At 46.9% G+C, this 19671-nt stretch overlaps 1 protein-coding gene across 3 annotated transcripts in view; it reads left to right on the top strand.

Annotated features, from left to right (window-relative positions):
* Positions 1-19355, top strand: part of GPR4 (G protein-coupled receptor 4) — a 612431-nt gene extending 593076 nt beyond the window's left edge. For all 3 annotated transcript variants that reach the window (XM_085625564.1, XM_085625561.1, XM_085625565.1), the window contains one exon: positions 18257-19355. In XM_085625564.1, coding sequence (XP_085481690.1) covers positions 18257-18279 — 23 coding nt within the window. In that variant the 3' untranslated portion in view covers positions 18280-19355. The remainder of the gene's footprint in view (positions 1-18256) is intronic.
* The last annotated feature ends 316 nt before the right edge of the window (positions 19356-19671 follow it).

Genomic DNA, 19671 nt, shown 5'->3' with positions numbered 1-19671 from the left:
AAGTTCAGACCTTGCTCTATTGTTCCCAAACCTTCCCTAAAACCATATTGAAACTGTGAGAGAATACCGTTATCTTCAACCCATAATTGGAGTTTATTGAGTATAACTCTCTCGGCAATCTTCATGAGCGAGTCCAATAAAGAAATCGGTCTGTAACACTCAGGCTCATTTCGGTCGCCTTTTTTAAAAATAGGAACCACAATTGCTTCTTGCCAAGTAGAAGGAAATCCTACTTTAGTAAAGCTATTTAGAACATTTGTTAAAAGCGGGGCCCACAAAGCAGTATTAGCCTTGAAGATGTCAACAGGAATTCCATCGGGGCCCGGGGCCTTCCCTGCCACACTCTTATCAATAGCTACCAGGACATCTTCCAAAAGGAATTCAACATTTATTGGGTATGGAGCAATGTCCTGTCCTGATAGGTTAAGCCCCCCTGAGCCTTCTACGGTTTCTGCTTGATAGAGCTCCCCAAAATAAGTCACCCAAGACTCTTCCGTAATTGCTATCTCAATTGTGTCTGTTGAGTTGTCTTTAAAAAAGGGAGCATTACAGCTCTCCAGAAAGCAATATTATCTTTTGTCTGGGAGGCTTCCTGCAAGGTCTGCCATGCTTCCTGTTTTATCTGTTTTTTTCTATTTTTTAGTGCACATTGATATGCAGATCTGGCAAATCTGACTTCAGCCATATCCCTAGGATCTCGTTTTAACTGTGTCAACAGGCATGAGTCTTGCTACATTCCCTATTAAACCACCTCTTGGTTCCGGCCTCCCTTGATTTCTGAGGTTTTAAAAGCAAATTACGTATTTCCTCAGAAATACTAAGGAAGGCGTCGTGCACATTAGTAGAATCGTCATTCTCGGAAAGACAAGTGTCAAATTCCCTCTCTTTAGACTGAATTAGATTTCTAAAAAAAGCCACTGGTTCCACTTTATCCCATTTTAGAGTGTAACCATTCTTCCTGACAAGTCCCAGCCTATAATTATATAGGTTTTTAACCACAGTGTTAGCCTTTCTACTACCCCCCAAGGAGGAAATGGACATACTGATTGGAAAATGGTCACTCATTACTATCTCACATATTTCAAATGAGCGAATATGGCTAGAGTACCTTTTGGATATTAACATAAAATCAATAACTGATTTACAGCCCCTACCTATAAATGTGGTATTAAAGGGGACGGAGGGGGAGCAGAGTTCATTAACGAACCCCACGTCCAGGCAAAATATTAAATTGTTTAAAAGATTACCCAAAGGCGTATGGGAAAAGTGTGCTGTAGGGACGTCTATAACCTCACCCAACCCGCAAATATTAAGATTGCTATGCGGGCATAAAAAGGAGTTGAAATCACCCATCCAGATCACACAAGTATCAGCAGCTTGTTTTCCTTCGAAGTTATTAAGGGTCTTGTGTAATTCATTGAAGGTCGATGTCCGTTCATCTTTTGGGATGTTATTATAAAAATTTATCAGAATTAAATTTTGTTTACCCCCGTACATATTTGTCAAAATCTGGTAGAAATCCGAGACCGGGGCAAAAAGAATTTTTGTTTCTTTCATACAATTAGATACATAGGTGCAAAGACCTCCTTTATTTCTCCTCCTTATCGTGCTAATTGCCGGCGTGTGAAATGTACGGTAACCATTCATATGGATGGGATCCACTGACCAACATTCTTGTAGACCAATAATCGAAAACTGTTGTAGAAAAGATATACAGTTTGCATCCCCTAGCCTGGCAGACAACCCTGCAGCATTCCAAGTAAGGAGTCTTAAATCAGAGACTTTATCAGCATCTTTGAGTAATCTCACGTTTGAAATTTGGGAGGAGACCCCAGTAACAGGAACTCCTCTTGGGCTTTCGATCAGTGAAAGGTAGTTATTTTGCTCCCCCACTTCACTGATAGAAAGAACATTTGTAGATTTGTCCTTAGGGTCAAACGGCAAGTGAACTGCCAAGGAGCCAGAAGATACGTTATATTCACTAGCTTGCTTGTTCCTATCAATAGTTATCATCTCCCGTGTGGATTCAGGGTCAGTGAATTTTGGGCACAGTCAATCAACCATGTCAAGGCCACTAAATCTGTTCTTTGTCGGAAAGGCCTCTAACCAACCGCAATCCGCTGGAGCCAACCTACATCTCTGAGTATCAGTAACTATTTTGCCCCTCCCAACCTTTTCCCAAGTACTATTATTTGATTGGTAAGGATTGAAACCATAAAAATAACCAAGGGGAAGTGGCCGAATTCTTGTATGTGGCATGAATGGCCGCTCCTGCTGAATATATTTTACGGTCTGTGTATCTTTAAAATTAACAACAATGCAATCCCCTGATATGTCTTTGTTACCCTTGCCCACCCAACTGACTCTCCAAACGAATAAAATTTTACTATGTATGTAGGGGGGGAGTGGTCGATTAGTATTAAGCCAGTGCATTGTTTTGTTCTTTAGTTCGTGGTATGTTTCAGTGGCGGTATTGTCCAGACCAGGAACCCCTGCTAATAAGATAACATAGGGAGAGGATTCTGGCGGCAAATCTAAACTAGGTAGCAGAAAACCTCTACTATTATTGTGCACGGATCTATTTTCTGTCTCATTAAAATTCTGGACCATACCACATTTTACATTTTCGTTGACATCACTATGTCTTAGAGATGTATTTACTCTTAGAGGTGGATCTTTAAGGCCATTTGCATCTGAGTTAATATTAGTGCATAATAGATCCACACCTTTATCCCTAGGAGATCCCTTCGGAATTTCGGAAGTAGGAGCCAAGGGTACAGGAGTTTTCCCCTTGGCCTTAGCAATCTGATTGCCAGAGGAAAGCTTCACATTAGGCTCTGTTGATAATCCTAACTTTAACATTTGGTTGAGTTCAAGGTTCGACAGGGCCATTTGTTCGAGTTTCTTAAGACGCTCCTCGATGAGCTTCAGTCTGTCCAGAATAGAGCGAGTAGAAAGGGCAAAAAGTTCCTCAATTTTGGAGCAAAGTCCCTTGTCCAGATTAATAACTGGGTCTGCAGACACTGTGGGCAAGGATTGGTCAACAGCACTTGATTGGTTCTTGGATAACGATTGTATATTTTTCAAATTCATCGATCTCAGTTGACTGCCCTTTTTTCCTCGCTGGGCAATCTTCTGTTTCGGTTTAGCTCCTAGGGTTTTAACTGAGGAAAAAGTAGTAGCCTCAGTAACAACGTATGTTTGTGCCCGAGTGGATACACCTTCAGTTTGGGCGGTCGTGTGGTCTACTTTAGAAGTAGAATGCCTAGCGATGCTTCTCCCTTCTTTGCCACTCTTAATTTCCGTAGTTATGACCATGGACACATCATTACTGTCTTCATCAGAGACAATGGAATCATGTAGGGTAAGAGCTTTAGTGTTTACCTTGGGTGTAACAGACGATGCAATTTTTCCCAATGATGAACATTTATGGGAAACAGGGTCAAGGGAAAGGCGACGCTCTGTAAGATCAAGTTCACGTTCAAGGACGGTAGCAGCTCTTACAATGAAATTGTCCAGTGTACCTGCCATAGAAACGCCGCCTACAGCGCTTCTTCCCCTGCCCGTTCCGCCTGCCATTGTCATGAGGCACACCTCAAACAAGTTTTTGTTACACTTAACTTAGTGCTTCAAGGAACGAACATAGGGGATGGCCCAGTCCAGTCTCTTTGGTCTCGAATGGGCTCAAACGGGCCCGCCCTTGGCCCGGGCTTCGCCCGGCACGTCCCGCGCACGTCCCGCGCGCGTCCCGCGCAGCAACTAGCGTCAGTATATATAGTGACGTTAGTGGTAAAACTCAGGAAAGGCGGGGCGTGAAGAGTAACCAGCGGTAGGTGGTGTGGACTGCTGGTCCTCGCATTCCCACACCGCAGTAGTCCATAGGAATGCAACCAAAGTTTCAGCTGCGAGCGGCTATTGATTACAGAGGACCTATGAATCCTGGTGATAGTACACGGTTTTCATCTGGGGTCCTTCAAGAGACACATACAACAGAGAAGGATTTAGGATGCAAAGGTGCAATACGTATTACCATTTTGCCTCAGTACTGCTTCCTATGCTATGGTTTTAAGGTGGAGAATAGGGGAGCCAGGTTCAGACCTATGATAAATATACAAGAACTGAACGTATAGTGATAGTTCTAATATGTTAAGATGGAGGACACCCATATTTTAAGGGGCCTTCTGTCTTCTAAGGCAACGCAGTGGGATGGTGAAGTAGGATCTAAAGGACGCCTTCCTCGTGGTGTGGACCGCAGAGAAAATTTCTGCAGAGTGTGTAAGAAATTGTGGTATTAGTTGAGGGTGGAGGTGCCAAGTTTGTCCTGGTCAAAACTTTTATCTCCGGATTTAGTCTCTGAAATGGGAGTTAAAAATTCTCAATGGGGCACGGCAGCAGGCTGTGGCCGATGAAGGCTCTACATTTGTTGGATAGCTGCTGGATGAGGTCTCAGTGAAGCCATTGACTTTTGGTGGAAAAACTTCAAGCGGGAGAAATGCAAATTTCGCCCCAGAGAAGGCCCCTTTACAGACAGTGAAGATGCCTACCTTTGTCCCTTTATTGTTTGGAGCTCTGATTCTTCCATCGGTGAAATGCTGTAGTCTGTAACTGAAGGGGACTCCACTAAGCCAGTTACATTCTCCGCGAGATCCCACTGAATCAGATATGCTGCTGCAGCAAAGCTCAGAGCAAGAGCAGCATGAATGTTTAGCCCAGCAGTAATGCACGTTTGTCAGATTGGCTTGGCAGGTAGGTTATAGGAGCCAAAGCATTTCTAAATCCCAGGTTTCAGGATCTGTTAGGAGAAGTACACTTTGATTCCATCTAAGGGTCCAGGGACTTGGGACAACAATTGTGGTCAAAACTCAGCAGAGGCCAGCAATAGGGACCAGGGCAGGTCAAGTTGGACTGTGCATCTGGGCAGTTGCAGAAAAGGCCTTTTGTAACTTGTTGTGTCCCTGTAGCTTGAATAGGATGTCAGCCTTATGACCCTTAGAGTCCACTGGGTATATGAGGGAGGGCAGGCCCAGTCTTCCAGGCTCTTCTCAGGCAACAAGTTCAGTCCTCGTCTGATCGTTCACAGGTCAAGGAAGTGTTATCTGAGGATTGTACAGTGGATACCATATTTATGGGAGCAGGTTCAAGACTGAGTTGCATATTGCTGGGTTCGAACTGGGGTGGCGTGGTGAGCAAAAAAATAATGGATTTAACCCAGATCTGTGCTGACTGGTAGTGAATGTTTGACAATGTTCAGAATTCCACCCATCATACTTTTGTGTTGCTATGGTCGCCCTAAGTGGGAAGGTAAGGCCAGACATGGGTACCGTGCTCACTATGCCAGTTGATTCAAGCTAGCCTGGCTAATGAGGGGTGATACCCCAAAACTAGTCCCAGGATGCTTGTTTTCCAGTCCAGGAAGGATCAGCCCAGGCAGTTCGGGCTGGCCTTTTCCCATGGGGAGCAGGGCCAAGAATTATTTGCATATGGCTGGGTCCAAACTGGAGAGGCGTGTTGAGCAAAGAAACAATGGATTTAACCCAGGTCTGTGACTGGGTGTGAATGTTTGACAATGTTCAGCATTCCATCCATAATCCTTTTGTGTTACTGATGCCATATTTATGCCTAGCGCCAGCCTGTGAGTGGTGGCATCTCCTGGCCCCTCCCTAACCAGTAGGGTAAATGTTCTCAGGGGCAGCCTTACTCACTTTTGCAGAACTTCATGTGTGCCCTTTACAAATAATCACAGAGTGCCTGTCTCTACTGACATCCAAGGCAGTGAAACCTCTTCTCCCCTTGTACAGAGCCTTGGGCCCATATCAGAGGTGTGACCACGAAAATGAGCAACCCCTCCTATGTGGTGACTCTAAACCAGTTCTAGACATAACTCCTCTCACTGTTATTGGTACCTGCCTGACATGGGGAACATAGAAGGGCCCTGCCCAGGTTTCAGCTAGCATTTGCCTGCGCATGTTAGCCCTCCATTAAGGTAATCAAGTTCTTTCCTGGACACAGCGCAGATGATCATCCCGAAAGAGGAACAACTCCCCCCTCTTCCCATATCGAAGGGTGTTCGCCTACTCTGGAAGTAGTTTTGACACCTCATCAATGGGGCTATTCAGCTGCCAGGTGACAGTTGGAGTCCATGCAAACGGGCCTCAAGAGGGTTTGGTCAAGGAAAATGCAAATTTCTAAAAGTATCATTGGGCTGATAATAAATATTTCAAAACTTCCAAGAATTACATTTTTAGCATTTTCTTATTTTGAGATAACATTATTAAAGTTAATGTTGTATCCCAGTGCTTTTGTATAGTACAGCTAACTCTACTACAATGAAAATAGGTTTTGGTGCCTTTTCACTGCAAGGATATGATTAATATTAATCCATCACATGTCCTACTTTTAAATGCCATGCACCCTGCATTATGAGCAGTAAGGCCGACTTATGGGTGACTTATTAATTTTTAAAAGGAAATTTTAGGCCAGTCAAGACGGGCTACTTTGACTGGCCAATTTTGCAGTTTAAAAAGTGCACAGCCAGGCTACAAATGGCCTGCAGGAATATTTGCACTGTCACTGTAGTGGGTGGCACTATGGATGCTGCACCCCACTGTCTTATGTTTAATTTACAGACCCAGGGTACACTTGGTACCATTATACTAGAGACGTGTAGGTAAGTTAAATATACCAATCAGGGGTTTGGCAATTTCATCTTGTTGAAAGTGGAAGCAAAGGCACTTTACTTCTGGTTAGGAGAAGTAAAGTGCACAGAATTCTACATCCAGCAAAAACAGTAAAGGCAAAAATTTGCGGCTACACCATGCAAGAAATGGTCATTTCCAAAAGAGTGGCTAGGTTAGTTGTTGCTATTTGACCTGTTGTCTGCCCATGGCGTTTCACCAAGTTGATTAAACTGGCCACAAAGTTTATCCAAAACGTGTGTTTGACTTGTTGAATCATCAAGGCTCAAAATACCACAAGCTAGAGGGATCAGATGGGGAGTGGTTTCAATCAAACTCCTGACTTCATTAATTCTGGCCATATTGTTTAGTTCTATAAATCATAGTGCTCTGGGGGCGTGGCCAAGAAGGCAGCGAGGTAGGACGCTGTTTCTTGAGTTCCAGCCCGTCGTCTGCCCAGACTGCGATTCCCGGTGCCCTGTCGGCGCATAGCGCCCCAATGACTGCCGTGTCTTCGGTGGGGAGTGGCGGTGCACCTGCCTGGGGACCCTGAAGATCGGGCCCCATCTGGAGCTGCGGGTCGTGGAGCCGAGCGATTGCTGGGGGACCAAAGCTCCCTGGAGCCAACGAGGCGGTGGGCCATGCGGAGTGAGAGACCCGCGTGTGAGCGGTTCTCCCGAGGTTAGCCCCAAGAGACATCGGCCCGTGCCCCTTCGCAACTACCCGGCGCCCCACTGGTACTTCGGGCTGGCAAGGCCAACCAGCGGAGGGTGTGCGCCATGGCGGGCCCCGTGCTCATCCCCGGCCTTGAGTGGTGGTAGTGCCCGTTGCCCGTACGCGGCCTCGGGCTAAAGTTCTGGGACGGGCCCTGCGCTCACTGCCCCTGCAAGCACCTGCTGTTAGAAACGAGGCCCCCCGACCACCGGCCAGACGTACTGAGTTCCCTCTCCCAGGCCAGCACCGAAGTCCTCCGGGGCGCCCGCAGCGACTATGGCAGGAGTAGAGCAGCCAGCATCAAAGGAGGTCCTCTGCGGAGTTACACGACTGTGACCGCCGCATATTCCTGGGATTGCCAACGCAGTGGCCCAGATCCCGGGTCCCCATCCACGTGGGCCCAGCACAACTAGGGGTGAGTAAGCGTGACCTTCGTTAGCTTGAGGCCGCCGAGAGCGGGACACGGCAGTTCACAGAAGCAGCCCAGCTAGGCCTAGGGCGGCTTGTGGGCCTGCTGCGAGCCCTAGCTTGCTCCCCCATGTCTACGGACAGTACCTGCACTCCGCTCCTCTCGAACTGCTCCCCGCCGTGGATCCCAGTGGGACACGGACCGCGACATCTTCCTGGACCGCTCCACTGCTTCTCAGGCGACAGGTACGGGGCATAGCACACATTAGGCGAGGAGCAGCAGCGGTTTAACACCGCGGACCACACCAGAACTGGGGGGGCCTCGCTGGCTACTGGTGCGGGCCTCGATCGGGTGTCCGCCCCTCTCTGTTCACCTGGGTGGCCCCACCACGCAACTCAGCACCTAGCACACTTCCAGGGCCCGCACCATTCCTGGGCACAGCTATCCGCCCCGGGTGGCCGGCATTGGAGAAGCGCAGCCACATCACGCCCCACCTGAGAGACCTACACTGGCTTCCCGTCAACAAGAGGATCACCTTCAAGCTCCTCACCCACGCACACAAAGCACTCCACAATGCCGGACCAGCCTACCTGAACACCAGATAGCTTCTACACCCCCGCCTGCCAGCTCCGCTCCGCCAGCCTCGCCCTCGCCAATGTTCCCCGCATCCAACGAACAACCTCCGGCGGCAGATCCTTCTCCTACCTCACCACCAAAACCTGGAACACCCTCCCTACCCACCTACGGCAAACCCAAGACCTACTCGCCTTCAGAAAACTCCCCAAGACCTGGCTCTTCGAACAGTAGCGGCACCCCCCCAGCCCCTTGAGACCCTCACAGGTAAATAGCGCGCTTTACAAATGCACTGATTGATTGATTGATTGTTTACCCCTGCTACACACCATCATCCACCACGCTGGCCCCAACTGCCCCCCTCATAAGGACTGCGATTTTCCCCCCAGAGCCGGATACGGAACGAGAGAGGAGACCGGTTTGACCCGCCGAGGGGGATCCGCCTAGGAGTGCCATTGAGATCCTTACTGGCCAGCGCTACTTCGACCAGGAGACCAACCACCATACGCAGGTCTGGTGTGCGCTGTCCTCCGTTTACACGCTCCTGTGGACCCCTAATTGCCTGCCACCCATTTTCCCTTAGCCCAAACGAACCGCTTCAATGTGGGAGGGCGTGAGACTATGTCCTCCATGAGGGGGAGAAGGATAGATCCCTGAAAACCTTTTTGCTCATCAACAAAGTAGCAGTGCAATGGAGCATTAGAACCTGGGGGATGCCACCCACACAAAAGTTGACGGCCCCACTGAGGAGCCTGTGACTCTGGCCTTCCCTGGAATCGCTCTTTCTGACATTGCGTGAAGACCTCCAAACTGTTAAAAAGGACCTCACATCAGAGATTAAAGCTGTCCGGAGGGACATGGACAGTATAGGCGAGCGGGTGGCCACCTTGGAAGACAGAGGCGACAGCAGGGACATAGAACTAGCCACCTTACAGCAAGAGGTCATACGTCTCCAGGTCCAACACGTGGTTCTACAGACTTACCTGGAGGACTTGGAGAATCCCGAAGGCATAGCATCAGGATTTGGGGAGTAACAGTCACGCCGGACACAGATGACCTTTTCGCTTTCACCAGTGAGCTTTTAAATCATGTCCTCTGTAACCCTCCAGACGCAGCCATCACACTGGACCGTCCTCACAGAGTCGGACCACCCCGGTCTGGCAATGCCCCTCCTGCGGACATCTTGGTCTGTGTCCAAGACTTTAGGATTAAGGCCAGCATACAGTCTTGGAGTCCATGACGGAGGCTCTGGCGAAGACGCACTCTTAAAGCATCGAACTGGGGATGGTTATCCCACGTTCCATCATTGCTTCTGGGGCGGGCGGCAGGCGGGAGGGGGAGACAATATTGGGCCACATTATGGACCCCACAGTGATGTTTTTCTGGTCATCCCTGGATGACGGACTTTTCTTTCCGATTTCTGGTTCTTGCATTTCACAATGTTGTTAGGGTTTGTTTAGGGTTTCTTTTTCTGTTCTTTTTTAGGGTCCCTCGTCCACCATTTTTAATCCACCAGATGCCCATCGACACCACTGGGTTGCTCCTAGTGCTTGCCTCTTTTCGCAGTGCCAGCCTATGTACTCAGCTGTATTCATGGTTCCCTGGTCCCTAGATGGCCCTCACTGAGCTTCGTGTCCTTACCCTGAATGTGCGGGGACCCAACAACCCTGTTAAATGCAGAGCAGCCCTTTCATACTTGGAACATTCTAAGGCTGACATTTGCCTCCTACAAGAGACGCACTTACTAGCCCGGGATTATCACCGCTTAAAGTCTTGCATGTTCCCGATACAACTCTTTTCATCCAGCTCCACTAAAACTGCTATGGTGGCCATCTTAGTCTCCCATGCTTTCCAGGGCAGAGTCCTCCAGAAGGAGGTCGAAATTAAGGGGAGGCTACTCATCTATCATTTTTCTATAGGGGGTCAAGCGTTTGTAGTTGGGTCCATCTAAGATCCCAACGAGGGGCAGGAGAGGTTTTTCCATGAAGCACTGATAGAAGCCACAGTGACAGTAGAACGTAGAATCCTGCTTGGGGGCGACTTACTCTAGTACTTGACAACACTATGAACAGGTCGGCACAGCGATTGGATTAGACGGGGGCGCTCTCCCAGACAGGCCTGGACAGACTGAGGGGCTTGGGTATGGTTGCTTCCACCCTCACAGCCACGACTACTCCTTCTCGAGTGCGCATAAAACCTATGCTAGGCTTGATTACCTACTGGGCTCGGAGTCCATCTGCACTCTTGCCACTGACGTGGAGATACTGGTCACCTCCCTATCAGATCATTCCCCAGTCGTAGCTACACTCACACTTCCCCCACTGCACCGTCAGTGGCGCCTGTGAGACACTCTCTTACACCGCCCAGATGTGGTTACACAAGTACAGCGCGCCATAGTGGATTACTTAACGCACAACGATAATCAGGACACCCTCATCTCAACGCAATGGGTAGCGCTCAAGGCAGTAATTCGGGGGGAATTCATAGCGATCTCGACGGCAGACAACGCCGTGCGCCAGTGGAAGAGGAAAGACCTTACACAACAGACCAAAGAGTTAGAGCAAATGCACCAGTGGAACAGGGAGCCCAGTATCTGGCGTCAACAGCGCGCGATGTGGGTACAGCTGGTGGTTATCAATCAGGACAGGGATGAATATTCGGCCTTTTACACGGGGGAGACAGATACGGCCGTCTCTTGGCACACAAGATGCGAGAGTCCAGACAGAAACAGGGGGTTCACGAACTACGTGACACTGCCGGTCAGACGGTGACAGATGATGCTGGCATAGCTGAGACTTTCCATGATTTTTATGCGCAGCTTTATACGGGACAGTCACTGGATGGTCCCCTTGGAGATGCCTACATAGCGGAAGTGCAGCTTCTCTCCCTAACGCAGGATCAGGCAGACCATTTGGACAGTGATAATGGAGTCTAGGAAGTCATAGCTGCCTTCTCCCGCCTCAAACTTGCCAAATCGCCCGGGCCCGACGGCTATTCAGCGGCTTTTTACAAAACGTTTTGCCCGACAGTGGCACCCTTTTTAACCCGACTCTTCAATTCCTTTGCACTTACCGGGCAATCCCAGAGGATATGCTCGAGGCAGCCATAGTTGTTATTCCGAAACCCGGGAAGGACAAAGATAGTTGTGGGGCATACCGCCCTATAGCCCTCCTCAACATTGATCTTAAGCTCTACACGGGGATCCTCGCTTCTCGGCTGGTACCCTACATGCCGGGGCTGATTGACCCCGACCAGGCAGGATTTATCCCCCAGCGCCAGACAATCGACAACACTAAACGGGTTCTCCATCTGATAGAGAAGGCCTCTCGGATGCAAGGAGAGTATATGCTCCTTACCATTGACTCGGAGAAGGCCTTTGATAGGGTCCACTGGCCTTATCTAGAACTAGTACTGACGCCTGTCGGGATGGGGGCACGCTTCGAACCCACATCTTGAATTGCTATCGCTTTCCCACAGCAGCCGTCTGGGTTAACGGGCATACATCAACTCGCTTTCCTATAGGTAGGGGCACGAGACAGGGGTGTCCCGTTTCTCCCCTGCTCTTCGCGCTCTACATGGAGCCCATGGCTCAACAAGTCAGACGTAACCCTCTTAATTAAATACCTAGCGATATTCATACCATCAGCCTCTACGCGGACGACGTCCTGGTAACACTCTTGGACCCTGTCCCAGCGCTGGGGGCCTTTCTGGCGGAACTGGACTGCTTCGCGCAGGCCTCGGGCTTTAAGGTTAATGTAGAAAAGTCAGTTGCGCCTAATCTCTCTTTGTCGTCTCCAACCCTGGCGCGCCTCAGGACTCAGCACCCCATTCAATGGGCAGAAGATACTCTCCCCTATCTCGGCATTCAGCTGGCACCAACATTGCCAGAGGTGGTCTCTGCCAACTATACCAGGCTATGGGCACAGATACGCTTGGAACTGCGGCGGTGGAAGCACTACCCAATTTCCTGGTTAGGTAGGGTAGCCGCTACTAAAATGACGGTACTGCCCCAAATACTATATTTGGTCCAGGCTCTCCCACTGAGACCACCTCTGGGATGGATCAAGCAGGTCCAATCTGAGCTCTCACAATTTATTTGTCGGGGCCACAGACCCCGAATGAAGGGAACCATCACTACATTACCCCCTGAGGAGGGCGGCCTAGGTGTCCCTGATCTTCAGCTCTATTATCACGTGGTGCAATTACGCCATCTGGTCGAGTGGAGCCGCGCTGAGTCTGAGAAGCACTGGTTGTTTCAGGACCGGGCATCAGCGGCCATGCCTTTACAAAAGATCCCCTTCCTCCGCAAGGCGCACTGGCCCCCCAACCTCTATGTTATGTTATGTTATGTTATGTTAAAATATTTATACCGCGCACTTTCACCATCGGTTTCTTGGCGCTGAATGACAAATGACAGAGAGCCAGGATGAGATAATTAGCCGTATGCAGATTGAAAGAGCAGGGTTTTTAAGAGTCTACGGAAGCAGTCATACTTAGGGCAGATGCGAAGAGCAGATGGCAGAGCGTTCCAGGTGGAGGGAGCCAAAACAGAAAAGGAGAGGCCACCATGCTTTTTCCTTTTATACTTGGGGATCTCAAGAAGGTTAAGAGAGGAGGATCGAAGGGTTCTGGAAGGAGTATAACGAGACAGGTTAGAGGAGATAAAGGCCGGGGCAGCATGTGATAGGGCCTTAAAGGTGGAACATGCCATTTTAAAAATGCAGCGTTTGGAAATAGGAAGCCAATGGAGACTGTGAAGGAGAGGAGTGACATGCTGGAGTTTCGGCTGGTGAAAGATCAGGCGAGCGGCTTGATTCTGCACCAGCTCTAAACGGTGAAGATGACAGGCCGGGATGCCAGCATACAGTAAGTTGGCGTAGTCGAGCCTGGAAGTGATGAGTGCCATAACAACTAAGGTCAGGGCTTCTTTAGTAAGAAACCTACTGATCTTACGGACCCGCCTAAGATGGAAAAAGCAGGCTGAGGTGACCGAGTTGATTTGTGGCTTCATTGAAAGATCATCAGAGATAATCACCCCCAGGCTTTTGACTGAACGCACAGGAACCGGTGCGGTCCCCAGGGATGAAGGCCAAAATGAGGAGTTCCAAGGATGATTGGAGCTGCCAACCAAGACGAGCTCAGTCTTAGTAGGGTTCAGCTTCAAGTGACTATGATACATCCATTCCGCAATGGACAACATAGTCGACTGGAAATTAAAACAGGAGGACGGGGAAGAGTCGATAGGAAAGATCAACTGAAGGTCGTCAGCATAGTTGAAGCTAGTGACTGGCGAATTGTGGAGGGAAGCTAGGAGGGGTTGGAGGTACAAATTAAAAAGGAGAGGGGATAATGCAGAGCCCTGTGGGACGCCGCAAGGGAGGGAAGTGTAAGGGGCAGAGAAGGAGGAGAGATGGACGGACTGTGATCGCTGATGAAGAAAGGATCTGAGCCAGTCAAGGGCCACTCCCTGGATTCCGGCATTATGGACACGGTCGATCAGAATGGTATGATCGACCGTATCAAAAGCCGCCGAGAGGTCCAACAGGACAAGGGCCTGAGAGGTGTTCTTGTCGGCACCCTTCCTAAGGGTGTCCATGACTGCTACTATGACCGCCTCGGTGGAGTGGAGGGGTCTGAAGCCCGCCTGCTGAGAGTCCAAGAAACCAGATTCCTCAATGAATGAACTCAAACAGCGGGTGACATAGGTCTCCAAAATTTTTCCCAGGTAAGGAAGAAGGGAGATAGGTCTATAATTGCTGAGTGTTAGGGGATCAGTGTTAGGTTTTTTTAAAATGGGGACGATGGATGCTTGCTTAAAGGAGAGAGGGACCTCCCCTGTAGCGAGAGAGTTATTGAGAAGAGCAAGGGGAGGGCCTGGACATGTTAGGAAGGCTTCTCTCAAAATCTGAGGGGGGCAACAATCGTTAGGGGAACCCGATTTGACTTTAAGAAGAAGAGACATTACTAGGACGACCCTGGAAACCTGGGACCAGACCAACCGCAAACATAAATTGACTACCTTCCCTTCCCCACTCACCCCACTCTATGACAATCTTGACTTCCAACCGGGTAAGGATGAGACTGCTTTTGTGCGCTGGCGCCCCACAGAATGTCGCTCACTGAGCCACTTATTTGATGTGGAGGGGATTCTCCCTTTCCCTCAGATTACAGTAGTCTTTGGGATTCCCGAGTCCAAAAGGTTACAGTACTTGCAGCTCCTTCACTGGGCACTACACCCATATATTAGACCACATGCACAGCGCCACCTTACTCCCTACGAAAAATGGCTCATCACATGCACGACAGATAAGAAACTAATTTCAGACCTTTACAAGACACTGTTTTCCCAGCACACACACACACGTATAATGCGGGCCGCGCGCGCTGGGAGCGAGATCTTGGTCGGACCCTCAGCCATAAAGAGTGGGAGGGTGTGTATTACAGGGCACGTCATTCGGCACGCAACATGGGGCTAATTGAAACACTGATGAAGGTGACCACATATTGGTATTACACGCCTGTACGCATTCACAAGATGGATCCTCGACAGAGCCCTGACTGTTGGCGGGGTTACGGGAAGCTGGGCACACTAGTGCATCTCCTTTGGGACTGTGAGCATATACAGCCCTATTGCTCCTAAATCCTTGATGAGATAGATAAGCCCCTCGATACCCAAGTCCGAGGTTTCCTGCCTACGTCCTCTTAGGCCTACCGAACCCCTTGACATATCCGCTCAAATCTCGACGGGCCGTCAGATTGCGATTGCCCTAGGCTCTGTTACACAAAACATCCTGGAGAACCCCTCGCACCCCCACCTTTACGGGCTGGCTGCAGCGCCTATGACAGGTCCTAGGAAGAGGGGATCCACTTTTGATGATCTTTGGCAACCATTCCCATCTCTCCTGGCCTCTGAGTTCCGCGAGCTCTCATGTCCAAGGTACCTACGCCTCTTGCGCCTTTCTGAACCGCACACAGTAGAGAGACAGGACATACAGTCGCACAAGGCGGCTTAGAGGGGTCTTTCATCGACAGTCCGACCGGTGAACGAGGGTTGGGGATGGGGGTGGTGGGGGACGGGTAGAATAAGTTTAATTTCCTTTATATTTGTTTTTTGGTTCCTTCTTTCTTCCATCAGCACGCTAGACATACAGGTCTTGTTTCGCCCAAGAGATAATGTATGTATTGCAATATTGGGCCTTTCTTATTTGCTTATGAATCTCAATAAAAAAGATTTAAACCTAAATTGTAGTGCTCTCCAGAGGTTAAAGATCACCATTTGAGAAAAGGCTCATCCTATGCCAGCGCAATCACCCTTTCTCAGGATCAGGTAGCTGCAACACATGCGTAATGTGTAAAGTCCCTCTTTAGATCTAGTCCAGATGACTTAATGTAGTTGGACATCAGCAGGCTAGAATGGGGCACCTGATGCTTGGTTATATCTAGAGACAGAAGTTGGGCCAGAGAAGAGTTGCATCTCCACATGGACTACCTGAACTCTAAGTGGTCTCATTCACAATCAAATGTCACATGAAGGACAAAGCAAGATACATGATCCTCCTCCATATGGATAATTTGTACGTGTCCAGGTACATAAACCGATTGGAATACACTAGCTCCAGACTCTTGGCAGAGGTGGCCATGGACTTCTAGCTCCATTACCTTGACCAGAAGAATGCATTGACTGTGGAGTATTTTCCAAGGAAATCCAATGTAAAAGAGACCTGATTTCCAGGCATCTAGTGGATTTCAGCGACAGGTGTCTTCCTCTTAAGATATTCTGAGCTCTGATGTCCAGGTGGGGCCCCTGTTACATGGATCTGTATGCTTACTGGATGAACACTTAACTTCCAGAGTTTTTCAGATCAAGTCTGGACCCGAATGTGGTAGCAATAGACATCTTCTTGCAGCTTTGAGGACTGGTGGCACAGTATACCTCAACAGAGTGGAAATCCCATTTGAGAAAGCAGAGAGATAATATGGTAGCAGTGACACCAGTTTGGAGATTGCATTATTGGGTTCTAGTTCTAATTAAACTTCCTTGGACTTTCTTTGGATTTTACAATTCTGCTACCCTAGGAACTTATGATTCTGATGGATCTGAGAACTTTCACAAATCCAATTATGCTTGAGGCGTCTCTGTTACTGATGGCATTAAGGATTTAAAGAGACACTGACATGTCCCCGGCATTTCAACCTATGTTTCACTGTACTATGAGAGGGCTTGGTGTGCTGGGCCCCCATAAGAGATACAGGTCTGACTGGAGTGGAACATTTTATTGGTGCTTGTAATAGCGAACTTGATCACTTGGGAACATGTGACAAACATTGCCAGTTTTTCAAGAAAAGTATTGGGGAAAGGAATTGCTTAATAGGATACTTAATTTCTTTTTTTTGTTTTTAAGTTTAAAATTTATTGAAGAATAAATTGCAGCATACAAGGAAGTAACATTATATAGGATAAATCACAGCTTAATGAATACTCTAAATGTATAACAGACAAAAAACCTATGAGTGAAAGAAGAAGGGCAAGAGAGGGAGAGAGGGGATAGGGGGGAGGAAAATCCTGTATGGGTAGAAGAAACCATCAGAGCCTGAAACTCTATTGCATAAACAAGAAATCTAGTGAATGTACTGTAATTATTAATTCATAAAAAACAATACTGAAAAATAAAAAGGAGCAATATCAAAATATACACTTAGCACTGAGTTAAAGAGACAACAGAAGATTTATGGAGGTTTTCTGACTTCATCTGGAGTATTAACTATAGTGGCGGAATTAGAAGCTATATCAGTTGGGTAATAAAGGAAGCCATAAAAGATCTCTTTTAATATATAAAGATATGGGAGAAACATTACTTGTGTCCAGTCTATGGATACTTAATTTCTTTAAATAAGCTTTTATTTGCGTTTACTACACAAAATTAAGAGTCTCATACCATCCTTTTGGGCTTCCACTGAAACTGAGGATTGCATGTGTGGCATGTCAATAAGGTTCTGTAGCACTTCATTGATTGGGCGACAAATTAAAATTCACTCATAAAATAAATCTCAGGAAAAATGGCAATGCGTTTGTGTTTAATTTCTTGCAAGTTTGTTTTAGATGACGGAGCATTGGATCTGTCTGGTGGGGTGTTTACCCCAGAATTGTTGCATTTAAGATATAAATGATAAAACAATGTTCAAGTTGTGTCTTACCAAGGTTTCCCTTATAATCCTAACCTCTGAATGGTATGCAGGACTTCACGAAGGAATGTAGACTAAGAGAGGGAGAGTACAGCAAGTGTTGATTTCCATTTGTAAACCTTCTTCTGCAGAGTTCTGTTCGACGTTAGCACTTTGGTGTGATAGGTAATGCAGAAGACTGACATTGTTGTACCACTTTTTCCGGCTCGTTCTTTAGGAGAGCCACAGCTGCCAACGCTTTTTTTCTGGGCTATAGATAGGAGGACATTTCAGGACATCTCAAAGCTGTGAATTGGTTCTCAGAATCAAAATTTAAGCAATTTAATTTTAAACCAGTGCTGGATATGGAGTTAACTATGAGTACATGAGCTTTGAAATAGCATAATTCTCACATCCAATTATGGCATTAAATAAAGTGTTCCTAACTATTGAGAACATTTACATTCTAATAAGGCCATGAGGCAAGGATTATTCTTCCCATACCCTGCAGTGGATTACTTTTACTCTGATCCCACCCATGTATAGGATGATTGAAGGGATTGCAATTTGAGTGATGGTGGTTTTGGTATCATATAATGTTTATGATGACTGTTGCACAAATGTGCTTTGGAGGTACTTATATATTACTAAATGGTTGTGAAGAGAAGGTTTGGGGAAATCTGTTTATTTTGGGTAACACTAAAATGTATTTTCTTTGGTATAGGAGCAGAACAGATACACGAGTGACATGAACAGAATGGAGAAACAAGCAACATAACATTGAAGATTTTCCAGAAGTTACACACTAGTATGGCTGGCTACAGGAATGTTGCTGGGACTTTTGCAACATAATTGGATGGTTTTGATTATATGTGTTCTTGTTGTACTTATGGGCACTAGGGAGTATAGTTTGTTTCAAGATCTTGTTATGATGCCTTTCAAGTTAACAATGTAGAGGAAGAATAAGTATAATCCTAGCTCCTATGTTGAGATGGGGCTTTTAGTAGAAAATGCACATCCTATTGAGAGGGCATAAAATGCAGCCAAAATGAATGGACAATCAAACTGTTTTTGTAAACTGCAGTTTATGCAAGGTTTATGAAGGAATACTCTATAAGCTAATCAACATTAAATTGTAAAATAGTGGAAATATATTATTAGACATTTAAAAGTGAATCAAGAACTAAGTTCTCATTAATAAAGAATAGTAATGTTGCATTTAATAATGGAGTTAAAACAATTATAGATATATTTAAGTGAATATCATTTAATCCCAGACAAAAAAACATAATATGCCTAGTGGTCTTCATATGTACCTCACTCTGAAGCAGCAAGTAACGTGTCTCGAGTAATCACTAACCGTTGCCCCACAATGCACAAAGTAGGGATGAGACCAAATTGTATTCACATAAATATCCATCTTTAGGAGGATCCCTAAAATATTCATAACCCATATTCAAATGATTGTCATTTTTTAAACAGCAATTAGCATTAGTTGAATTCGTGGTTACAGATGGTAAGTCAACTTTCAATTATAGGAATTTAATAGGGTCCATTGTATTTAAATGTGGGAAAGTAGCCATAGTTAACGCAATGCGTATTTATCCAATTAATACAACTATCCGGAGCATGTCAAACCAAACATTGTCTTTTTTAGACCAAGATCAAAGGACAACAGAAAGTAAAATATCATAAAAAGGAATAGAAACACAACCAAGGCGCACAAAGAAAACATAGGGCCTTATTTAGAGGTTGGTGCTTAGGATTGTCTGTCAAAACATGGCAACTCTACCTTCTGCCATATTACAAGCACCATGGGCTATAAATAGGGCTCCCTGTTTTCAGTTTTTACTGATTTTACAGATAAATACAGACAGAAAACATTGTTGCCTGTCTGTATTTATTAGTAAAAGCAGAAATATGCAGATAATTTGGCTTCTTTTACGTGTCTCCCCAAGCTGAGGTTACTGATTTTCAGGCCAATAGCTGTACATATTGGCAGCATGGCCAATACATAATGGCTATATTCAAAATTACAAGAGCAACCCTTATGTCCCTGCGAACCGGGTAAGTACAATGTACTACAAAACAATGTTCACAAGGAACTGATTTGAAAATAATCATCCATTACATACAACA

This window comes from Triturus cristatus, chromosome 9 (assembly GCF_964204655.1).
Source record: "Triturus cristatus chromosome 9, aTriCri1.1, whole genome shotgun sequence".
Classification (NCBI taxonomy): Eukaryota; Metazoa; Chordata; class Amphibia; order Caudata; family Salamandridae; genus Triturus; species Triturus cristatus.
Note: the sequence above shows the minus strand (reverse complement) of the source record. Positions and strands in the feature narration are given on the sequence as shown.